Here is an 18,553-nt window from a genome sequence, read left to right as displayed (position 1 = left end):
CTCGTACTCCAGCCCCGCCCCGGCCCTCCAGCCCCGCCCCGGCCCTCCAGCCCCGGCCCTCCAGCCCCGCCCCTCGTTCTCCATCCCCGCCCCCGGCCCTCCAGCCCCGCCCCTCGTTCTCCACCCGCCCCCGGCCTACCAGCCACGCCCCTCATTCTTCAGCCCCGCTCCTCGTTCTGCAGCCCCGCCCCCTGTTTAGCCCCGCTCCTCGTGCTCCAGCCCCGACCCTCGTTCTCTAGCCCCGCCCCTCATTCTTCAACCCCGCTCCTCGTTCTGCAGCCCCGCCCCCTGTTTAGCCTCGCTCCTCGTGCTCCAGCCCCGCACCTCGTTCTCTAGCCCCGCCCCTCGTGCTCCAGCCCCGCCCCTCGTTCCCCAGCCCCGCCCCTCGTTCTCCAGCCCCGTCCCTCGTTCTCCCGTTCTCCAGCCCCGCCTCCTGTTTAGCCCCGCTCCTCGTGCTCCAGCCCCGCCCCTCGTTCTCTAGCCCCGCCCCTCGTGCTCCAGCCCCGCCCCTCTTTCTCCAGCCCCGCCCCTCGTTCTCCGAATAAACGGGTCCTTTTCAGAATGGCAGGCAGTGACTAGTGGGGTACCGCAAGGCTCAGTGCTGGGACCCCAGCTGTTTACAATATATATGAATGATTTGGACGAGGGAATTGAATGCAACACCTCCAAGTTTGCAGATGACACGAAGCTGGGGGGCAGTGTTAGCTGTGAGGAGGATGTAAGGAGGGCTGCAACGTGACTTGGATAGGTTAGGTGAGTGGGCAAATGCATGGCAGATGCAGTATAATGACGTGGTACACCAGTCATTGAAAGTAGGCGTGCAGGTGCAGCAGGCAGTGAAGAAAGCGAATGGTATGTTGGCATTCATAGCGAGGGGATTTGAGTATAGGAGCAGGGAGGTTCTGCTGCAGTTGTACAGCGCCTTGGTGAGACCGCACCTGGAGTATTGCGTACAGTTTTGGTCTCCTAACCTGAGGAAAGACATTCTTGCCATAGAGGGAGTACAGAGATTGATCCCTGGGATGGCAGGACTTTCATACGAAGAAAGACTGGATTGACTCGGCTTGTACTCGCTGGAATTTAGAAGATTGAGGGGGGATCTTATAGAAACTTACAAAATTCTTAAGGGGTTGGACAGGCTAGATGCAGGAAGATTGTTCCCGATGTTGGGGAAGTCCAGAACAAGGGGTCACAGCTTAAGGATAAGGGGGAAGTCTTTTAGGACCGAGATGAGAAAGGTTTTTTTCACACAGAGTGGTGAATCTGTGGAATTCTCTGCCAAAGAAGGTAGTTGAGGCCAGTTCATTGGCTATATTTAAGAGGGTGTTAGATGTGGCCCTTGTGGCTAAAGGGATCAGGAGGTATGGAGAGAAGACAGGTGCAGGATACTGAGTTGGATGATCAGCCATGATCATATTGAATGGCGGTGCAGGCTTGAAGGGCCGAATGGCCTACTCCTGCACCTATTTTCTATGTTTCTATCATATTGAATGGTGGTGCAGGCTCGAAGGACCGAATAGCCTACTCCTGCACCTATTTTCTATGTTTCCAGCCCCGCCCCTCGTTCTCCAGCCCCGCCCCTCATTAGGATATATAGAATGGTTCATGGTGTTTGAAGAAGGGTCTCGACCCAAAACGTCACCAATTCCTTTTCTCCTGAGATGTTGCCTGACCCGCTGAGTTACTCCAGCATTGTTAGCTGAGGGGAACGTGACAACGAGGCATACAATCAGTTAAAAAAATCAGCTGGACATTGAAATGAGTCAGAGAACTAGGATGGGGGAGGGACGGTGAGAGGGAAAGCAAGGGTTACGATGTTGGAGGTCAGTATTCACACTGCGGAATTTTAGTTATGGGGATAGATTAGATGGGCTGGGCTTGTTTTCCCTGGAGCGCAGGAAGCCGAGGATTGACTTGATAGAGGTACATAAAAGTAGGGTCCTGACCCAAACCATCACCTATCCAACCATGTTCTCCAGAGATGCTGCCTGACCCGCTGAGTTACTCCAGCACTCTGTGAAACGTCACCTATCCATGTTCCCCAGAGATGCTGCCTGACCCGCTGAGTTACTCCAATACTTTGTGTTTTACCCAAACTCCCAACATCTACAATTCCTTGTGTTTCAATATTGAGGTTTAAGGTGAGGGGAGGAAGTCTAAAGGAGATATGAAAGATTTTGGTCATGGAGAGGTTGGTATTTGGAACGCTGCCGAGATGGTGGTGGAATCAGACACAATTGCTATGTTTATGAGGCATAAATTCACAAGACATAAAGAGAGGCACAAGAAATTTTTAGATTTTAGATTTTTTAGATTTAGAGATACAGCGCGGAAACAGGCCCACCGGGTCCGCGCCGCCCAGCGATCCCCGCACACTAACACTATCCCACACCCACTAGGGACAATTTATAAAAAAAACATTTGCCCAGCCAATTAACCTACAAACCTGTACGTCTGTGGAGTGTGGGAGGAAACCAAAGATCTCGGAGAATACCCACGCAGGTCACGGGAAGAACGTACAAACTCCGTACAGTCGGCGCCCGTAGTCAGGATCGAACCTGAGTCTCCGGCGCTGCATTCGCTGTAAGGCAGCAACTCTACCGCAATGCCACCGCCAAATAGCAAATTTTGGAATCTTGAGCAGATACAAAGTGCTGGAGGAACTCAGCGGGTCAGGCAACATTTGCAGAGGGAATGAACAGATGATGTTTCAGGTCGGGACCTGTCTTCATGAGATCCCAGGAATGATTGGGTTAACATGACGTGATGAGCATTTGACGACACTGGGCCTGTACTTGCTGGAGTTTAAAAGCATAGGGCGTCATGGTGGTAGAGCTGCTGTCTCACAGCGCCAAAGACCCAGATACGATCCTGACTACGGGTGTTATATGTAAGGAGTCTGCACGTTCCCCCCATCACCTGCATGGGTTTTCTCCGAAATTTTCGGTTTCCTCCCACACTCCAAAGACGTACAGGTTTGTAGGTAAGTTGGCTTGGTATAAATGTAATTTGTCTTTAGTGTGTGTAGGATAGTGTTGATGTATGGGGATCACTGGTCGGTACAGAATCAGTGGGCCGAAGGGCCTGTTTCCGCTCTGTATCTCTAAGGAAGATGGCGGCGCGCACGGACGCAGCGGCTCACAGCTCTCCCTTTCGGTGCGTTTTATGTGTGTTATCTGTGTTATGTCTGTTAGTCAAATTTAGTCATTCAAACCAGGAAAATCAGGCAAATCCTACCTACAACCGAAAGGACCTTCTGATCATCGGATTCCAGTGCAATCGGGACCTTGTGCGCGAATTTCCACACCCGCGAAATATACCGGAAGAGATTGCCAGGACACCGGGCGCTCCGTGGATAGTTGTCGGCGCGAACAGGCGTCGCAGACGGAGGAGAAACAGGAAGCAAAAGCGAGGATGCCGGTCCGGTATACTTGCCAAGCTAAAGAGACAGCCACACAAACCACCGCTACCTAGCATGTTCCTCACCAACGCCAGATCCATCATCAACAAAATGGACGAACTTAAACTACAGATATCAGCAAACAAACTCGTGGAGGACTGTTGCATTCTCTTAGTAACAGAGACATGGCTTCATCCACTTATCCCAGACGGAGCCATTGAGCTAGCCGGGCGCACAGCGTTTCGTTGGGACAGAAACATCGACTCCGGTAAGAGCAAGGGGGGGGGGTTATGCATTTATGTGCACAACAGCTGGTGCACTAATATCCAAACCATAGATAGCCACTGTTCTCCTGATCTGGAGTCCCTAACAGTTAAATGCAGGCCTTTTTACCTTCCTCGCGAATTTACAGGGGTTATAGTAACAGCAGTCTACATCCCACCGAATGCTAACGCTAGCACAGCTTTAGGCTACCTGCTAGGTGCAATAAACTCACAACAGAGCACATATCCAGAAGCAGCCCACATCATAGCCGGGGACTTCAACCATGCAGACCTAAAGTCAGTTCTCCCGAAACTTGAACAACACATAAGATGTGCTACCAGGGGGAAAAACACACTAGACAAGGTTTACTCAAATATTAAGAAGGGGTTCAGGTCAGCACCACTACCACACCTGGGGCAGTCAGATCACCTGTCCATATTCCTAACCCCAGCATACACCCCACTCAGGAGGAAAGCTCCAGTCACCATAAAGACTGTGAAGACATGGCCTGAAGGAGCTTCCTCGCAGCTGCAGGATTGCTTCGAAAGGACCAACTGGGATATTTTTGAGGATCAGGACTTGGAGGAGTACACATCAACTGTACTTTGCTACATCAAAAACTGCGTTGACAATGTCACCGTCGACAAACGCATCCGGTTGTACCCCAATCAAAAACCCTGGATGACAAAGGATGTCAGGTCTCTCCTCAAGGACCGTAACACCGCCTTCAGGTCTAGTGACAGAGCTCTATACAGTGCTGCTAGAACCAACCTGAAGAGAGGCATCAAGGATGCCAAAGCGTCCTACAAGAGGAAGATTGAGGACCACTTTTCCAACAATGACCCACGGCGGGTATGGCAAGGCATCCAGCACATCACCAATTACAAGACCAGCAACCGCACGACTGCCGACGGCGACGCCTCGTTGGCTGAGGAACTTAACTGTTTCTTTGCTCGTTTCGAGGTGAAAGCTACAGTGGCAGACATTACACCCTCTCCAGCACCTGAGAGCAACACCTTCACTGTGCAGGAGTATGACGTTAAGCGAGTGCTCAGAGCAGTGAATCCCAGGAAAGCTGCAGGCCCCGATGGTGTGACGGGCAGAGTGCTGAGGGAATGTGCAGACCAATTATCTGAGGTCTTCACAAAAATCTTCAACCTGTCCCTTTTAAAATCCACCATCCCTCCCTGCCTGAAGTCCGCCATAATCATCCCACTGCCGAAAAAGCCTGTCATCAGCGGTCTTAACGACTACCGTCCGGTAGCACTCACACCGGTCATCACAAAGTGCTTCGAGAGACTGGTCCTGCAGCACATCAAAGCCAGCCTCCCACCCACCTTCGACCCATACCAGTTTGCCTACAGAGCAAATAGGTCTACAGGGGATGCCATCGACACTGCTCTTCACACTGCACTGACCCACCTTGAACACCAGGGGAGCTATGTGAGGATGCTCTTTCTCGACTTCAGCTCTGCCTTTAACACGGTCATCCCGAGCAGACTGGTCACCAAACTTTCCGACCTTGGATTTTCCCTAACCATCTGCAAATGGATCAAGGACTTCCTGACCAACCGCCCCCAGACAGTCAAAATAGGCCCTCACCTCTCCTCCACCATTACACTGAGCACCGGCTCACCACAGGGCTGTGTGTTGAGCCCCATCCTTTACTCCCTCTACACTCACGACTGCGCCCCCACCCATCCCACCAACACCATCATCAAGTTCGCGGATGACACGACTGTGGTTGGACTTATCTCAGAAGGAGATGAGACAGCCTATAGGGATGAAATCCAAAGGCTGGCAGCATGGTGTTCAGTGAACAATCTGGTCCTGAACTCCTCCAAAACAAAGGAACTTATAATTGACTTTAGAAAAACCAGTGGAGATTACGACCCACTCTACATCAATGGGGTCTGCGTGGAAAGGGTACCAGCTTTCAGGTTCCTGGGTACGCACATCGCAGAGGATCTCACCTGGTCTACCAACACCATCACCACAGTAAAGAAGGCACAGCAGAGACTCCACTTCCTGAGGATCCTCAGGAAAACCAACCTGCAGGAGAAGCTCATGTTGTCCTTCTATCGCTGCTCCATCGAGAGTGTGCTGGCATACTGTATAACCACATGGTATGCCAGCTGCTCAGAAAAGGACAGGAAGGCCCTTCAGAGGGTCATCACGACGGCCCAGAAAATCATCGGCTGCTCACTGCCCTCCCTGGAGCACCTGTTCAGCCTGCGCTGCCTCAGTAGAGCAGGCAAAATAATAAAAGATCCATCCCACCCCGGCCACCGTCTGTTTGTTCATCTGCCCTCTGGTCGACGTTTCAGGTCAATCAAATCCCGAACAAACAGACTTAAGAACAGTTTTTACCCCAGGGCCATACGAGAACTGAACACTACCTGTGCACTAGGCAACACCGTTAAAAAATCTTGTACTTAATTTAATTGTATTTATGTATTTATTTGTTTTTGCATTTATTGCATATATGTTTGTACGCACCGTCAGGATTGGCTGTTTTTTAATTTCGTTGTACTCGTTGCAATGACAATAAATGAATATTATTATTATTATTAAACTAAACTAAACAAAACTTGAGGAGGGACGTCATTGAAATTTACTGAATAGTGAAAGTCCTGGATAGAGTGGATGTGGAGAGGATGTTTCCACTAGTGGGAGAGTCTAGGACCAGAGGGCACAGCCTCAGAATTAAAGGATGTTCCATCAGAAAGGAGATGAGATGTAATTTCTTTAGTCAGAGGGTGGTGAATCTGCGGGATTCAGCGACATAGATGCCTGTGGAGGTCAAGTGAATGGGTATTTTTTAAGGCGGAGATTAACAGATTTTTTATTAGAACGGGTGTCAGGGGTGGTGGGGAGAAGGCAGGAGAATAAGGTTAGGAGGGAGAGATTGACCAGCCACGATTGAGTGGCGGAGTAGACTTGATTGCTTATGACCTGATGATTTATGGGCTTAATGGCCAAATTCTGCTCCTCGAACTTATAAACATACGAGAGCAACTTCAGCATAATCTATTACTTACAGAAAACCACCGTCGTTAAACAAACGATTCATAAACTATTTTGTGGATGCTGAGAAAATCTTTATTTGTGTTTTTGAAAGAACAATTCAAGATGTTTGCAAATCATGGTAATATTACAAGGTTGATGATTTATTTTGCAGCAGAGTGCAAGTAGTCGTTGATCTTGATCATTGGGAACAGCGGCACATGCAGTCAGTGTGGGAGTCGACAGATCGACTCATGTCTGCTAACTTCTTGTTAAAGAGACTCATGTCAGTCACGGTGTAATCTGTGCAGAAACAAACTCCTGATTAGTTGCAGAACCACAACAACAACTTTACACATTTAGGCGGTACGGTGGCGCAGCGGGTGGTGTTGCTGCCTTGCAGCTCCAGTGAGCCGGTTCCACCCTGCCCTCAGGTGCTGTGTGCGTGGAGTTTGCACGTTCTCCCTGTGACCTGCGTGGGCTGCCTTATCCCAGACACATGCGGGTGTGTAGCTCAGTCTCATCCGGAAATTACATAATGTCCTTTACTCTCACACCTTCTGTCTAACGTCTGGCTTCTGTTCCAACCAAATGCCCCACAAACCCCCCCCCCCCCCCCCTTCTGCTGTGTCCACCCATCACCTGCCACACATTGTCCCGCCCCTCCTCTCTCCCAGCTTTCATTCCCAACCACTACATCGATCAGGATCCCCACCCGAAACGTCACCTATCCATGTTCTCCACAGATGCTGCCTGACCCGCTGAGTTACTCCAGCACTCTGTGTCCTTACCTGTAAATTGCCACTGGTACGCAGGGAATGGATGTGCAGGTGGATTAATACAGAACTGGTGTGAATGGGTGATCCATGACTGGTGTGGACTCAGTGGGCAGGAGGGACATTTGCAATGATGCAGCTTTCAATTCATTTCACTTCAATTCAATGTCGTTTGGAGATACAGCGTGGAAGAGACCCTTCGGTCCAACTAACCCATGCTGACCCATCTAAACTATCATTATTTGCCTGTACCTGGCCCAGATCACTCAAACCTTCCCAGCCTTGTATCTTTCACTGTATCTCTCTGTACCTTGGTACAGTGTACAGTGGTACAATAATGAAACCATTTAAAGCATTGATTCCTGTCCAAGTGTCTATTAAACGTTGTTATTGTACCTGCCACAACTACCTCCTCTAGCAGCTTGTTCCGTACACCCATTACCTTCTGAATGATAAAGTTGTCCCTCAGGTTCCCAGTAAATCATTCCCTCATCTTTAACCCTTGCCCTCTAGTTCTTGATTCCCCAACCCTGGGGAAAAGCAGTTGGTGAGTTTTCCTGGTGCAACTGTGAATGGAATCATCTACCATCCTAGTGGGACTGGATGTTGTCCACTGCACCAGGTTTATTTAAAGGTTGTGGATGGGATGTGAAGTAAGTGGACTCACTGGCTGACAAGCAGTGGAAGGAGAGAAGACGGGAGCGTGTTTCCATTGGTGTACATCCTGCCAGACACTGTTGTATTGGTTCAACAGAATAGCATCTGGATGCCTGTCCTTCGAACTCCACCACAGTTCCTAGTTCCACAAAGTCCCGTCTCACTTTGCAATCTGAAAGACAAACAGAGTGTGGTTTGTCAGGGGAGGCATGCAGCAGGAGTGTTGACTTGCAAGCAGGTGGAGCCTCTTACCATCCTTGCACGATGATCCTGGGCACAACCAAGACTCAAAGAGATGCTCCTGGTCCCTGGCCACCTCCCGGCTGGGCATGACCATTTTCTTCTCGTCGTTGTTCAGGCCACAGATTCCACAAGTCTTGCCCATCATCTGATCCAGGACGATCTTCACACAAAGGCAGACACATCAGAACAGTCCAACGACAAAGTTGCCGCTGAGAGTTATAATCGGTTAGTAAGCGTGAACTACCTGGACACGTTCTCCATCAAAGTACAACTTGTCGATGTTAACAGACGGGATCCGCAGAGTAATTCCAGTTTTGTTCCGTTCAATGTTGACAATATCTGGAAGACAGGGTGGTATTTTGTTCATCAGACACTTTCACCTTGTGACACCTTGTGCTGACACAATGTAATACGTTCACCTGCTACAAGTTCATAAGTGATAGGGGAAGAATTAGGCCATTCGGCCCATCAAGTCAGCTCCGCCATTCAATCATGGCTGATCTATCTCTCCCTCCTAACCCCATTCTCCTGCCTTCTCCCCGTAACCCCTGACCCCGTACTAATCAAGTTTCTGTCAATCTCTGCCTTAAAAACACCCACTGCCTCGGCCTCCAGAGCCGTCTGTGGCAATGAGTTCCACAGATTGTCCACAGACTGACTGGATGGGCGTGCCCAGATTATTAGCACTGGTTCCATTTTGCTTTTGTGTTAAAATATATTGATGTTCTCAGCGTGATAAATCTGAACAAAGGAAGCTGTCTGTTGGTGATTTCCCCGCTCGACAATGATGCCAGGATCAGACGTCACTGCAAGAACATAGAATGTAGAACAGTGGGGCACATCTACAACCACGTGCCTATCTACAAGCCTCTTACACCCCACTATGGTATCTGCCTCCTCCACCACCACCCCTGGCAGCACAGTCCAGGCCCCCACCCCCCCCCCCCCCACTCTGTGTAAAATACTTGCCCCACACAGCTCCTTTATACTCTCCCCTCTCACCATTTACCTCTGCCGTCCAGTGTTGGACATTTCCATCGAGGGGAAAAGGTTCTGATTGGCTCCTCTATCTCTGCCTCGCATCATTTTATATATAAAAGTCTCTAATCTTCCCTCAGTCTCTGACTTTCCATGGAAAAACAATCGCAGTCGATGCCACCCTGTGGTTAAAAGCCTCATCACCACGACAATGACACAATGTGAAACCTTTGCTCCCGATCTGCCTCACTAATTCAGCAAGTTAACAACACTGTAGGAGAGTGACAAGGCATTTAAAGTGTGACTGTCTCCACAATCCCCTCAACAAGGGAACGGCCACTCACTTGGTAGAATTTGTTGCTCTGGAGCCTGTTTGATTCCATTCACCAATATTTGAATTCGGTCTGACAAAGGAATTGCCTCAATGGTCCTGTTATAAAGCAAACAAATTGTCTTAGACACGAAAGGCCCGAGTAACTCAGCGGGACAGGAAGTATCTCTGGAGAGAAGGAATGGGTGACGTTTCACAGAGTGCTGGAGTAACTCAGCGGGACAGGCAGCATCTCTGGAGAGAAGGAATGGGTGACGTTCCAGGTCGAGGATCGGAGTAAGTGTTGAACTACACAACACCAATGGTGAATTGGTGACATTCCACTTTTACCATTAATGCAACATCTTTCTCCCCACTCATCCATCAGTCCGACCCAGAATGTCACGCATCCATTCCCTCCACAGATGCTGCCTGCCCTGCTGAGTCACCCCGGCACTTTATGTCCTTTCACGCGTATAAATACTTCTCAATCCCAGTTAGGGGTGTAAGGCGAGGAATTAATAACAGGGTGGAACACTGGTGCAGCGGGTAGAGCTGCTGCCTCACGGCACCAGAGGCTCAGGTTCCATCCTGACCTTGGCCACAGACTGTGTGTGTGGATTTTGCACGTTCTCCCCGTGACCGCGTGGGTTTCCCCCGGGTGATCCGGTTTCCTCCCACCTCTCTGAGACATGCAGGTTGGTGGGTTAATGGGCTGCTGTAAAATGTGCCCCCAGTGTGTAGGTGGGGGGAATCCGTGAGCAGTTGACGAGAATGCAGGGAGAATAAAATGTAGGAATAGTACAATGGGTGTTTGATGTTTGGCACGGACTCGATGGGCCAAAGGGTCTGTTTGTGTGTGGGTGACTTCAACACAAATGAATGTTTGCAGACTTGATCTCAATGTTCACATCTAATGCTCCGTCTGTGAAACTTTACTGAGAAGGATGAGCACACATGAGACCCACAAACACTCACGTGTTCTTCACGGACAGAATCAGTTTGATGGACTTCTTCGTCTTATCGGTTTGCGCACGCTTCATCAACAGCATAAACTTCGGGCTATCGGAGCAGTCTTGGGTCAAGACGTAGAAGCAATCGTTGGAAATATTGTGGTTAATTTGGTTGCCATCAAATGCCCACACGGTCTCGTTTTCAGCTACGCATTCTCCTGAAGAAAAGTTCAAGGTGGTGACGTTAGAAGGGAAGGAGGGAGTTGGTGATGTCCCCTGACCTCTCACATCTGCTCCACCACAGAGCAGTCACAGAGTCAGCAACGTTATATGTGGACCTTGCAGCCAAGGCCAATGTGTGTATTAACCTCGTATGACTGTCTGTACGGAGTTTGTACCTTCTCCCCGTGACCACGTGGGTTTTCTCCGGGTGCTCCGGTTTCCTCCCACACTCCAAAGATGTGCAGGTTTGTAGGTTAGTTTGAGTCAGTAACAAGGGGAAACCCACACTGTCATGGGGAGAAGGTACAAACGTACGAATCAGTGCTGCACACAAAATGCTGGAGTAACTCAGTGGGACAGGCAGCATCTATGGAGAGAAGGTATCAGTGCAACTGATCCAAATTCAACATCGATCATCTTGGTTGGTGAAGATAACAAGCCGGAAACAATGGCCAAGATCTTTGCTGTGGTTATTTCCAGTGAAAGGGCAGGTGTAGAGGAGGTGAATCAAGATGTGGAGACAAGAGCATTGAGGAATACTCACGTTGGTTCATTTTGAGGAAGGTTTCTGCGAATTCGGCGATGCTGCGGAATCCGACATCATGGACACGTTTGCTCACAGCGTGGACTGGCAGGGAGGTGGGGATGGAGAGACCCTGATAGAATGCTGTCATCTACAACCAAAGTAAAACAGATCACCCTCTGGCTCCATTGTAATCATGTCTTGTCTTTCCGCTGACCGGTTAGCACGCAACAAAAAGCTTTTCACTGTACCTCGGCACACGTGACAATAAACGACTGAAACTGAAGCAACTGGGGCCCAGGCGGCAGATCAGGACAAACGTGGACAGAGAGGAATGAAGCCGCTGCTTACCTTTGGGAGCCTGATTATTGTGTCGATGGTTCGTGGGGAGGTGAGTGCCACTAGCACGGTAATCTGATGGTCACGGTTACGTCTGTAGCTCTGTGATAATCCCAGTGAATAGGCCAGCCCTGGCAGGTAGTCGCCAACCCTGAGACAAGGAGCAAACGGTTGCAGTAAGACCACAACTTCTGAACACATAGCAGCAGAATGAGCCCATTCGGCCCATCGTGTCTACCTGACCTCAATCCCACTCCCCTGCCTTCTCCCTTAACCTTTCACACCCGTACTAATCAATTTCCTGTCAACCTCCACTTTAACAATGCCCACTGACTTGTCCTCCACATCTGTCTGTGGCAATGAATCCCACAGATTCACCACCCTCTGACTAAAGACTTGAATTGAATACTATATAGTCACATGTGGCATGTCAGAGTGAAATTCTTTGCTTGCACATCCAAGGTCAGCAAAGGGTCAGCCGTAGATGTCCTTTAATTCTGAGGCTGTGCCCTCTGGTCCTAGACTCTCCCACTAGCAAGCAAACCATATGAAAGACTCGAGCAACAAACTGGATCCCTTGAGATTTCCAATACATTTTTATTTCAGATTTCCAGCATCAGTGATTTTTGACTTCATTTAAATGATGTGCATACCTCCATCTCTCACAGCTATTCTTCCCCATATCAATGAAAGGACTCTTCCCTTCCTGCGTCAAGTCCCAGCTGGTGGAGTTTTATTGGGCAAATCTCTCAGTTTACATCTGTTATCGGCAAAATGTTTGCTGGAGACCAGGTGCAGTATTTGCTCTCGCTGGCAGTCTGTTTGTCCTTTTTGTTTGTGTGTTGGTGGTGGGGTGTTTTGTTTTGTTGTGTATGTGGTGGGGGGTGGGGGTGGGGGGGGGGGTGGGGGGTGGGGGGGGGTGGTGAGGGTGGGTGGGTATGTGGGGGGGGGGGGGGGGGTGGGGGTGGGAAATCTTTCTTTTTTTTTAGGTCTCTTCCGCGGGGCCTTCCATTGCCCGGCGCGGCTCGGCCGCGGGACTGAACAGCGCCCGGTGCGGCTCGGCCGCGGGGCCTTCCATCGCCCGGCGCGGCTCGGCCGCGGGACTGAACAGCGCCCGGTGCGGCTCGGCCGCGGGGCCTTCCATCGCCCGGTGCGGCGCGGCCGCGGGACACCATTCTGCTTTAGTTAAACATTTTGTTCAAGATGGCCGCGCCGTTGTGTTTGGCTGCCTGCCACTGTATGTTTCTTTTCTTTTTCCTAATCAGATGTGCAGCACTTTGGTCAACGTGGGTTGTTTTTAAATGTGCTATACAAATAAAATTGACTTGACTTGACTTGACTAGTGGAAACATCCTCTCCACACCCACTCCATTCAGGCCTTTCACTATTCTGTACGTTTCAATGAGCTCCTCCCTCTTCCTTCTAAACTCCAGCGATTACAGGCCCAGTGCCCACAAAGGCTCATCACATGTGAAGCCAATCTCGGTGTGATCATTCTTGGTGTTTTGTACAGACCATCTATAACACAGCAGCAATGACCTGAACACAGTGAATGCAGGGACATGACTAGAGACTTACATTTTGCCACCATATTTCAAGTTCTCGTTGATTCTCGACCACTGCATTTTGACCTTTGTCGCTGGGTGACTTGCAAGTTGCCCGGTGGAGACCGTGACTGCCACACGGTATCTCTGACAGTTTTCACCCCATCTTGCCAACGTCTGCAGAAATTAAACGAGGTTGCAATGAAACCACTAAGCACGACACCCGGAAACATCAGATGCTGAAGATGGAACCACGAGCAGCAGCAGATGGCAGGATCTTGTGTTGAACACAGAGAGTGCTGGAGTTCTCTCTGAGCCATCTCCCATGAGGTGTAAATGTGAGCTCCCTGCCCATGTACTTGTGGCACAGTCATAGAGCCCAGAAACAGGCCCTTCAGCCCAACGACCAGTGATGCCCCATCCAAGCTAGTCCCATTACCCAAGTTTGGACCAATGGTCTTTTAAATGCTGTTGCACTCCCTGCCTCAAATACCTCCCCCAGCAGCTCGTTCAATTGTGTCAAAAAAGTTGCCCCTTAGGCTCCAATTAAACCTGTCCCCTCTCATCTTAAACCTATTGCCTCTGGATCTCGATTCCCCTACTGTGGGTAAAAGACTCTGTGTCCATCATCTTATAAACCTCTCTATAATCACCCCTCTTCTACCTGCACTCCAAGGACCAAAGTCCCAGCCTGCCCAACCTCTCCCTGTAGCTCAGAGCCTCGAGTCCTGAGGAAAGTGAGCATTCACCCTGTCTACGCACCTCATGATTTTATACACCAGCATAAGTTTGGTGCTCATCCTCCTGCGCTCCAAGGAATAATGTCCCAGCCTGCCCATCCTTGCCCATTGCTTGATGCCTGAGCTGATCTGTGTGGAGATTGTACATTCTCTCTGTGACTGCGTGGGTTTTCTCCTGGTGCTCCGGTTTCCTCCCACACTCCAAAGGCATACAGGGTGCTAGGTTAATTGGCTTCTGTAAAAGATTGTGAATTGTCGCCAGTGTGTGAAGGATGGCGTTAGTGTACTGGCCGGTATGGACTCGGTGGGCCGAAGGGCCTGTTTCCGTGCTGTATCTCTAAAGGTAAAGGAATGTAAAGCCTCACCAGGAGTTTGTGGGAGCTGGGCAGTAATGCATCCGCACACATCTTCCAGTTGCTCTTTGGCTGCAGGTCGACCAGGCGCAAGTGCATCCTGGGAATCCGAGATGATAGCTTGCCGTATCCGGTGATCTGATAACCTTGCTGCACTCCATCAGTGCGTCGGGCCCGAAGAAGGACAACCAGTAATGGAGATCCAGCATTGCTGACCAAGTAACGCTGCAATGTCAACGACAGTCCAACCCTTAGAGTCTCCCAGTGGCACAGAGTCACAGAGTCACAGAGAATGGCAACAGGCCCCTCAGCCCAACTTGTCCACAACCCACCAACACGTCCCAGCTACACTAGTCCCACCGGCCTCGGCTTGGTCCATATCCCTCCAAACCTGTACCATCCTTCAACCTGTCTAAATGTTTCTGAAATTTTATGGTAGTACCTACATTATCTCCGGCAGCTTGTTCCATACACCCACCACCCTTTGTGTAGAAAACATTACCCCTCAGGTTCCGATAAAATCTTCTCCCCTCCCCACCTCAACTTAAACCTATGTCCTCTGGTTCTCTAGTTCCCCACCCTGACCCTCCCCACCCTGTCCCCCCCACACCCTGACCCTCCCCATCCTGACCCCCCCCCAGCCTGACCCCCCCCACCCTGTGCCCCCCCACCCTGAACCCCCCCCACCCTGACCCCCCCAGCCTGACCCCCCCACCCTGACCCCCCCCACCCTGACCCCCCCCCCACCCTGACCACCCCCGCCTGACCCCCCCCACCCTGACCACCCCCACCCTGTCCCCCCCCAGCCTCACCCACCCCACCCTGACCCTCCCCACCATGTCCCTCCGCTCTGCTTTGAGCGAGGGGGGAGCCCGTGTCCATGACCCACCTGAGTGGATGAGCGCAGGATGGAGGAGCTGTGGCGACTGTGTCTAGACTTGGATGGAGACAAGCGGCTGGCCCTGGTGATGAGGCGAGAGCTGGAACGTTGAGATATGGAACGGCTGCCTTGTCCTGACTGCCTCCTGACCGTGTACTGAGCAGAGACACACAACACAACACACATTTGCACCAAACTGCGTCACTGCCCGCCACCTACCTTCACCATTTACTTCCAATTCCCAACATTCATTCAAGTAAAGGCAAATGGTCCAAAATGACCACATTTAATATTTATAAAGGCACATTTGCAATGAATAATTAATCAGATTCCAGGCTGCATCACTTGGTCAGTTCATGATCATCAGTGATCGGAGCAGAATTAGGCCATTCGGCCCATCCGGTCTACTCCAACATTCAATCATAGCCGATCTCTCTCTCCCTCTCAACCCCATTCTCCTGCCTTCTCCCCATAACCCCTGACACCCGCACTGATCAACAATCTGTCAATCTCTGCTTTAAAAATATCCATTGACTTGGCCTCCACAGCCTTCTGTGGCAATGAATTCCACAGATTCACCACCCTCTGGCTAAAGAAATTCCTCCTCATCTCCTTCCTAAAGGTACATCCTTTTATTCCGAAGCTGTATCCTTCGTTCCTCGACACTCCCACTAGTGGAAACCTCCTCTCCACATCCACCCTATCCAGGTCTTTCATTATTCAGTAAGTTTCAATGAGGTCCCCCCTCATCCTTCTAAACTCCAGCGACTACAGGCCCAGTGCTGTCAAACGCTCATCATGTGCCAACCCACTCATTCCTGGGATCTTTCTTGATCTAGAACCTCCCAAATATCCCGAGCAAGGATCAGTGACAATCACAGAAGACCATAGGTCAGGGGAGCAGAATTGGGCTATTCGGCAAATGGATGGGTCCCACATTGTTGCAAGACCAGAATGGTAGACAACGCTGTGGGGAATTCCTACACAGGTCACAGGTAAGATCATCAGTTCAAGGAGCAGAATTAGGCCATTCGGCCCATCCAGTCTGCTCCTCCGTTCAATCACGGCTGATCTATCTCTCCTTCTCAACCCAATTCTCCTGCCTTCTCCCTGTAATCTTTGATGCCCTGATCAATCAAGTAACTGCTAATCTCCACCTTAACATTATCCACTGGCTTGGCGTCCACAGCAATCTGTGGCAACAAATCCCACAGATTCACCACCCTCTGGCTAAAGCATTGCCCCTCATTGGGGGAAGGGAGGGAGTGAGGGAGAGGGGGGAATGGGCAGGGGAGGGAGGGATGGAGTGGGGAGGAGGGAGCGGGGAGGAGGGATGGAGGCAGTTAGTTGGGAGGGAGTTAGGTGGGAGAGAGGTAGGTGGGGAGGGAGGGGGAGGTAGGTGGAGGAGGGAGGTAGGTGGGGAGGGGAGGGGGAGGTAGGGGGGAGGGAGCAGGGGGGAGGGAGCAGGGGGGAGGGAGCAGGGGGGAGGGAGCAGGGGGGAGGGAGCAGGGGGGAGGGAGCAGGGGGGAGGGAGCAGGGGGGAGGGAGCAGGGGGGAGGGAGCAGGGGGGAGGGGAGTGGAGGAGGGGGGAGGGAGGAGGGGAGTGGAGGAGGGGAGTGGAGGAGGGGGGAGGGAGCAAGGGGGGAGGGAGGGATTGAGAAGGTGATCTTACCCCACTGGAATGTGCAGACTTAAATCGAAGTTCCATGATTTGACGGCTTGCTCTCTGTGGAAATGATATTTGAACAAACAGCATGAGCCTCCTCTCTCTGCTGCCCAGTGGCCATCGCTGTATCCCTGTCCTTGTACTGCATTAGGCCCGGGGGGGCACTGCAGTCCCAGACGCTGTACGGCCGGACACTGCAGGCCCGGACAGCGTAGGCTCGGAGGCCCGGGCGCCGCCTATTGGAGGTTGCGTAGCAACCCGCCTCCCGGCCCGGGCGGCCGCCATTGGTGGAGCGGGAGCACGTGGCCACTGGCTGGGTGAAGTCACGTGGGGCGCGGGCGGCGAGGTCACGTGGGGCGAGGGCGGCGAGGTCACGTGGGTCGCGGCAGTGATGTCACATCGTCCCGTATTTGGGAGTGAGGAAGTTGGCAACCCTCGTGACGTGTTGTGGTTGAGGTGAGCCTGTGATGCTGAAGCTGAACCGTGTGGGGATGTGGTCCTGAGGTGGGTGGGGTGGGCATGGTGTGTGGGTGGGTGTGTAGGTGGGGTGGACAGGGTGGGTGGGGTGGGCATGGTGTGTGGGTGGGGTGGTGTGTGTGGGGTGGTTAGGGTGAGGTGGGTGGGTGTGTGGGTGGGTGTGTGGGTGGGGTGGACAGGGTGGGTGGGTGGGTGTGTGGGTGGGTGGGGTGGACAGGGTGGGTGGGTGGGTGTGTGGGTGGGGTGGACAGGGTGGGTGGGTGGGTGTGTGGGTGGGTGTGTGGGGTTGGGGTGGGCAGGGTGGGTGGGTGGGTGTGTGGGTGGGTGGGGTTGGGGTGGGCAGGGTGGGTGGGTGGGTGTGTGGGTGAGGTGGACAGGATGGGTGGGGTGGGCATGGTGTGTGGGTGGGTGTGGGTGGGTGTGTGGGGTTGGGGTGGGTGTGTGGGTGGGTGTGTGGGGTTGGGGTGGGTATGTGGGTGGGTGGGTGTGTGGGGTTGGGGTGGGCAGGGTGGGTGTGGGTGGGTGTGTGGGGTTGGGGTGGGCAGGGGTTGGGGTGGGCAGGGTGGGTGGGTGGGTGTGTGGGGTTGGGGTGGGCAGGGTGGTTGGGCAGGGGTTGGGGTGGGCAGGGTGGGTGGGCAGGGGTTGGGGTGGGGAGGGCAGGGTGGGTGGGCAGGGTACCTCGGATGGCCTCGTGCTGCTGCTCCAGTGCATGCTGGAGGATCTGAGACTGCCGCTGCGCCTGGTGCTGCCTCGGAGACGGCGTCTGCTGCTGCTGCTCATCTTGATGCGTCGTCTCATGCTGGGTCCGCTGCTGCTCTTGATGCTGCTACGTTGCAGGCTCTTGCTCAGTCGGCTGCTCTTCCTGCTGCTGCTGCTGCTGCTGCTGCTGCTGCTGCTGATGCTGCTGCTGCTGCCAGCCCGCAGGCTGGTCTTGCGACCGCTCAGGTGCTTGGAGAGGGAGGTTGTGCGGGATGCACGGCTGCTGCTGGAGCTGCTGGAGCTGCTGGAGCTGGAACTGTAGCGGCTCAGTGTACTGTTACGCTGGAAGGAGAAACACAGCAGGGTCACACATCAACAGATAACTGTGGCACAGCTGGTAGACTGGGTAGCACCAGAGACCCGGCATCAATCCTGACTACGGGCGCTGTCTGTGTGGAGTTTGCACGTTCTCCCCGTGACCTGTGTGGGTTTCTCCGGGTGCTCCGGTTTCCTCCCACATCCC

General features: G+C 52.2%; 1 protein-coding gene across 1 annotated transcript in view; it reads right to left on the bottom strand.

The window, feature by feature from the left end:
* Window positions 1–6,743: 6,743 nt before the first annotated feature.
* Window positions 6,744–18,553, bottom strand: part of LOC144598229 (vitellogenin-like) — a 38,099-nt gene continuing 26,289 nt past the window's right edge. The window contains exons 23-35 of the mRNA XM_078408118.1: window positions 18,010–18,372; window positions 16,861–16,914; window positions 15,198–15,344; window positions 14,321–14,533; window positions 13,250–13,392; window positions 11,684–11,822; window positions 11,354–11,483; window positions 10,613–10,805; window positions 9,669–9,754; window positions 8,591–8,685; window positions 8,356–8,506; window positions 8,114–8,275; window positions 6,744–6,973 (exon numbers count right to left, since the gene is read on the bottom strand). Coding sequence (XP_078264244.1) covers window positions 6,873–6,973; window positions 8,114–8,275; window positions 8,356–8,506; window positions 8,591–8,685; window positions 9,669–9,754; window positions 10,613–10,805; window positions 11,354–11,483; window positions 11,684–11,822; window positions 13,250–13,392; window positions 14,321–14,533; window positions 15,198–15,344; window positions 16,861–16,914; window positions 18,010–18,372 — 1,977 coding nt within the window. The 3' untranslated portion in view covers window positions 6,744–6,872. The remainder of the gene's footprint in view (window positions 6,974–8,113; window positions 8,276–8,355; window positions 8,507–8,590; window positions 8,686–9,668; window positions 9,755–10,612; window positions 10,806–11,353; window positions 11,484–11,683; window positions 11,823–13,249; window positions 13,393–14,320; window positions 14,534–15,197; window positions 15,345–16,860; window positions 16,915–18,009; window positions 18,373–18,553) is intronic.

Source organism: Rhinoraja longicauda, chromosome 11, assembly GCF_053455715.1.
Source record: "Rhinoraja longicauda isolate Sanriku21f chromosome 11, sRhiLon1.1, whole genome shotgun sequence".
NCBI classification, from domain to species: domain Eukaryota; kingdom Metazoa; phylum Chordata; class Chondrichthyes; order Rajiformes; family Arhynchobatidae; genus Rhinoraja; species Rhinoraja longicauda.
The sequence above is the reverse complement of the archived record's forward strand: the minus strand, read 5'-3'. Positions and strand labels throughout refer to the sequence as shown.